Here is a 5,598-nt window from a genome sequence, read left to right on the forward strand (position 1 = left end):
TCAGCCTCTCCTCTAGGACACGATGGGCTACGGGCCAGGTACATGATGAGAGCTTCCCATGTGTAATGATAGCCAAGATAATAAGAATTGTCCCTTCCTCCAAATGGGGCTACTGAGTCCCTTTTGGTCACCTACCAGTCGTACGTCCAGAAGCGTAGAGAGACAGGACAGCTTGGATGGCAACATACATGGCCGGCACGTTGAAAGTCTCAAACATAATCTGAAAAAAAAGTGAAAACTTCAGTAACGGTCGCTTTCTTTTTCTTTTTAACCTTTACCTTCTGTCTTAGAATTGATACTAAATGTCCATTTCAAGGCAGAAGAGCAAGAAGAACTAGACAATTGAGGTTAAGTGACTTGTCCAGGACCCTACTCTTAGGAAGTGTCTGAGGTCAGATTTGAACTAGGGATCTTCCATCTTTAGACCTGGCTCTCTATCTATTGAGCCATGTACTTGCCCTTTATCATAGTCATTTTTTTTAATTTTTTTTTTTATTTTAAACCCTTAACTTCTGTGTATTGACTCATAGGTGGAAGTTTGGTAAGGGTAGGCAATGGGGGTCAAGTGACTTGCCCAGAGTCACACAGCTGGGAAGTGTCTGATGCCGGATTTGAACCTAGGACCTCCCGTCTCTAGGCCTGGCTCTCAATCCACTGAGCTACCCAGCTGCCCCTATCATAGTCATTTTTTTCAAGTGGCCAAGAAATTATTTGATGAAAAAAAAAAAGCCTCCCTTCCCTGGGGATAAAACGAGACCTCCGGGAGGGGCAGGGGTGACTCTTTTATCTTTTCCTCTTATGTGAGGTCATTAATAAAGGTTTCTTGAATTGAATTCAAGCTGCATTTATTATAAATATTCCAGGCACTCTGCCAGGGCCTGGAGTGAGCTGATCGTGGTAGTTAAAACATTCTTTCCCCTTTCTTAGTTTTCTAGCCAGCCAAAGCAGGGAGGGGGTAGAGAACACGCTCCCTGCTCCCAGCCCCCAGCCTTGGAGAATACAGTGGTGTGGAGCTGGAGTGGGTGCTCTTAAGACAAAGGCAAAGCATCTGGAATGTGTAGGATTTCAGTCCGAAGCAGCAAACCACGCAGGGATGATACCAAGCATCCGCCCTCCTGTTCTGGGAGCTGGACGTGCCCACCCTGGTCAGGTGGGAGCCGGAGGTGGAGGGCCAGCTGACGGTCTGTGTCTACCCTTGCTCTCCTGCCACAAGTCCCAGTTCATAAGATCTACCACTCCCCGGCAAGAGACCGAACGGCGATTCCCTCACATCAGGGTCCCAGGCTATCCCGTACCTGGGTCATTTTCTCTCGGTTGGCCTTGGGGTTCAGGGGTGCCTCAGTGAGCAGAGTAGGATGCTCTTCTGGAGCCACACGCAGCTCATTGTAGAAGGAATGATGCCAAATCTGCCAGAAATCAAGAAAGAGAAAAAAGAAATCAGGAGTGATTGTCAGCCCCACAATCCTAGGAGAGCCTGCTGGGGCCTCGGGGGGCAGAGAAGTGTCCCATCTGATCGTGGCATCACTGTGGGGCTTTAAAAAGGGCTGCCATGTGGTATGGCAGGAAGTGAGTCGGTATCGACGTATTGATCCCATTTTACGAGTGAGATTTTGTGCTTTGTTTTCTCCATTGGGTTCTAGGCTCTGTCTCCTGCTTCTTGTTACAAGGGAGCGCCCAATGGATGGGGAGGAAGGCACACGTTGTCAGGCACAGCCAATGGGTTGATGAATTTTGCTCAGTTTTACTACTTCGTTACTAGAGACTACACTATTAGAGATTGGAGTGGAATGAGTCATTGGGAAGTTAGAGCATCAACTCAACATTTAAGAAAATAAAAAGAATAAGATTGGAAGCCCCACGTGGGCAGGGGCTTTCTTCTTCATGAACCCTATCACACCTCCAAAAACCCCACACATAGCAAGTAATCCATCAATCATTTATTAAGCTTAACCGCTAATTGTTATTTATGTTATTATTAGATTGTGCTAGACATCATGGGCAAATTGAACAAAAATCGACAAAAATAATACATTCCCTTCCCTCTAAGAGCTAAATGTCCCATGTTTTGATGGCCCTGTGATCTCCTGCATGTGGTCATTCCCTCTGGTGAGGCAGATAGCAGCCCATCCACTGCCTGCCCATCCTGGGCCAGCCCAGTCTGTGCCTTAGGCTGAACACAGCCATCAATGATCCTTAAGTGAAGACAGGGATGGATAGATGCAAGAAAGTGGGGAGCCATGCTCTAGGAGGGGAAGTTTTTTATGCTTAGTTATCTCTGTATGTACGTCCTGTCCCTCCCAAGAGAACACAAGTTCCTTCAGAGATTGTTTCACTTTTGTGTTGCACCCCACGAGCCCAGCCGCATTCTGGGTTCCCGGGAGATTTTATAAACACTCATTGAGTAGAGTTGAACGAGGCCAACTTTCCTTGAGAAACATTTTCAAATGACTTTCACTGTCCGCTAAAGACTGGCCCAATGCCAGGCCAGGGGCCAACCAGTCCGATGTCCTGAAGGTTGGAGCCCAGAGCTAAACTAAACCCAACGATTCACAACGGGCCAGGCCGAGCCCTCAAGGAGTTGCCAGTACCTTCTCCATGTCGTCCCAGTTCGTGATGATCCCATGCTCTATCGGATATTTCAAGGTCAAGATTCCTCTTTTGCTTTGTGCTTCGTCCCCTACGTAGCTGTCCTTCTGGCCCATGCCCACCATCACCCCCTGAGAAGGTACAAGGAAGGGAAAGTTATTCTCGGAAGACTTCTGGCTGAAGTTGCATGCAACAACACCTTGGTGAAGTCATTAGCCCTAAACACTCTTCTGGTTGTGTTCTAATAGGCCAATGAGAGGCCTTTGAGAGCCTGGGGTCCTCTCAGTCTCACGACAAGGCGGTGGTGAAAGACAGTGAAACCTCCCTAAAAAAAGGACATTCTAAAGGGAACAGAGTCATCCAGTGCATGTGGATTATCACGAATGCCTCGGCGCCTGCAAAAGCTATGGGCCATGCAGAAATGGAAATGACTGAAGGAGGAGGGGCGGAACGATCCCCCCCGGAGCTAAGAAGCCCCCTAACGAGGCAATGCCATCAACTACTCGGATGTGCTTATGGCCCTGAGCATGGACGACACCGAGAAAGAGCATCCCCACTTCAGAGCCCCCCAATCTTGTTGGGGGTATGTGGCTGGGGCAGGGCCCTCTCTTTGGAAGGATGTTTTCATACTCAACATTGGCCCCAATATTCAAGTCAACTCTTTGTCACTGCGATCAGCTGCCCTGACCGTGGGACAATCCTCATCGGCCATCAAGGCAGCCCCAGATAACAAAAATACTGCAAAGTCAGGGTTGGAAATGGAGAACTTGGGGCAGAGGGACCATTAAGATCCAACTCCTCAATTTTGCAAATGAGTAAACTGAGATCCATGAGCAGGAAATGATTTTTCCAAGGCCAACACTTAAACACAGGCCTTGGGTCTTATGTGTTGCCTGGCGTGGCATGATGGTGATCCTGGGTTCTTATTGACTCCAGGAATGTCATGTAATACAATGATAGAAAGAAAAGATATTAATCCAAATAGATAAGAAATCTTTCTCTTAAATCCAGATTATTTGGGGGGGGGGGAAGCAATGCTCTGACACCAAGATCTAGAACCATTCCATTGATCGTGTCTCTAGCTAGGATCAGGAACCCTTTGTGAGGAGGGAGCAGATGCCAGGCTTACCGCTCAGATCAGTAGCTTCTGCTGAACCTGCAAGCACTGAAATGCCTCCAGCAACATCCTTCCATGGGCTAACTCTGCTGAGGCCTCTGTGGGGACCTCCATAGCACAGCCATATTAAGGGCTGCCCCAGGATGTCCTACTAGGAGAATTCATAGGAAAAGAGAATTCTCTGGAGGCTCAGGACTAGTGCAGATGAGTTGCCTTCCTGCCCTGGGAGTCCCCCCTGACGGCATCCTTTCTTCCCCAACCATTATTTCATTCATCATGCTCAGAGCAGCAATGGGCTGCTCAGCTCTTCACAGGAAAGGGCTGTCTTGCCTGAGCCCTGCTATAGACAGAAATGTTGATGATCTCCCCAGTCCCTCTGACTGCCCCTGGACCATTGCCATGCCGTGGTTCTGCTGAATTCCCTATTGGCCCGCTCCATTCGTGAGTAGAAATGAACTGTTGTTCCCCTAATGACTTCCTTTTCCATTTTGCTTTTTCTTTTTCTGTTTTATCTCTCCCTCAAAAACAAAATTATGTTGCACGTGGCTCTATTTTGTCAATGCACAATAACATGCTTCTTAAGACATCTCTTCATGGGGAGGGAAGGGAGTTTCTGTAGCTAGGAGAGGGCCAAGTACATTGGAAAAATATGTAAATGTGTCTGGTGGTGACTGTGAGGCATGCAGTGTCAGAGAGTGAGGGAGGAGACTAAGGATGAAGCGTTCCAGTTAATCCCTGGCTAACATGCCTCTGCTAGGCACAGCCCTACCGCAAATGGGCTGGCTGCACTCGCAAGATAATTTCAAAATAAAAAACCAGATCAGCTCGATTCCTTGAGGCAGAAGCTGGAAAGCATCAGCGCGTCGCTGTGGGTGTGCTGAACGTGGCTGCATTTCACAAGGTCCTAAAGCTTCAGACTCGGAAGGGACCTCGAAGGCCAGCTAGCAGCCCATCCCATAACTGGAGCAGAAGCCCCTCTGAAACATCCCCTGTGAATGTTCATCCAGCTTGGAGCTCCCCAGAGATAAAGAAGCCAATTCTCCCTGGGAAGACATTTTCCCCAACATTGGTCCAGAATATCCTCTTCTTAAGTCCCTTTATGTTCTGGGTATTGTCCCAGGTTTTCCCTTTGGGGCCAAGAAGAGGTCAGATTTCTACTCTGGATCGATGGGAATGTTTAAAGCCCTTCCCTCTGGCTGATAGGGAGAAAGCGCTTTACTCACTTGATGTCTGGGACGGCCTACGATGGAAGGGAAGACAGCTCGGGGGGCATCGTCCCCAGCAAAGCCTGCCTTACAGAGCCCAGAGCCGTTGTCGCACACCAGGGCAGTGCTGTCCTCCTCTTCGCACATCTCTTACAGCTGCTGTGTTCACACAGTCCTACATGGAGAGAGAAGAAACCCAGGCCATCTGTCAATGGTCAGCCTTAGAGCAAGCACTGTGAGGGACACCAGGGGTCCTTTTCACTGGCCACATGAGTATCGGGGACCAGACCTGGAGGAGGGTAAGTCACAGGCGGATTGAGCAGACCTCAAAGTCAGCCTCAGCATCTCACAGCTAGGAAGGACCTGAGAGGTCAACTAGGCCAACTTGTACAGACTCTCACTTCAGTGTTGGCCTTTTGGTGAGGCAACCCTCCACGCGTGGAGAGTCGAAGGAGGGAACAAAAGTCTAGGGAGTCAGAAGTCCTGGCTGTGGCTCCTGGCTTGATGTGAGTTCAGAGATGAGTCTCTGGGGTTTTAGTTTCCTTGTCTTAAAAATGGGGTTAAGGATACTTCCCTTCAAGAGATGTTGTGGGGAAAGCCCTCGAGGAAAGAGCCACTCACAACATCATTTGGAGCAACAAAAAACACCTGCCTACAAAACCTGATTTGCTGTTTCACTCATTTTTTTTT

General features: G+C 48.7%; 1 protein-coding gene across 1 annotated transcript; it reads right to left on the minus strand.

Annotated features, from left to right (window-relative positions):
• Window positions 1–33: 33 nt before the first annotated feature.
• Window positions 34–5,087, minus strand: LOC123254423 (actin, aortic smooth muscle-like). Its single transcript, XM_044683450.1, has 4 exons — window positions 4,927–5,087; window positions 2,589–2,717; window positions 1,296–1,406; window positions 34–220 (listed from the first exon to the last, which is right to left on the minus strand). The coding sequence occupies exons 1-4, from the start codon at window positions 5,053–5,055 to the stop codon at window positions 128–130; spliced, it is 462 nt and encodes a 153-aa protein (XP_044539385.1). The 5' UTR covers window positions 5,056–5,087; the 3' UTR covers window positions 34–127.
• Window positions 5,088–5,598: the final 511 nt, after the last annotated feature.

The sequence above is a fragment of the Gracilinanus agilis genome, unplaced genomic scaffold (assembly GCF_016433145.1).
Source record: "Gracilinanus agilis isolate LMUSP501 unplaced genomic scaffold, AgileGrace unplaced_scaffold21839, whole genome shotgun sequence".
Lineage (NCBI taxonomy): Eukaryota > Metazoa > Chordata > Mammalia > Didelphimorphia > Didelphidae > Gracilinanus > Gracilinanus agilis.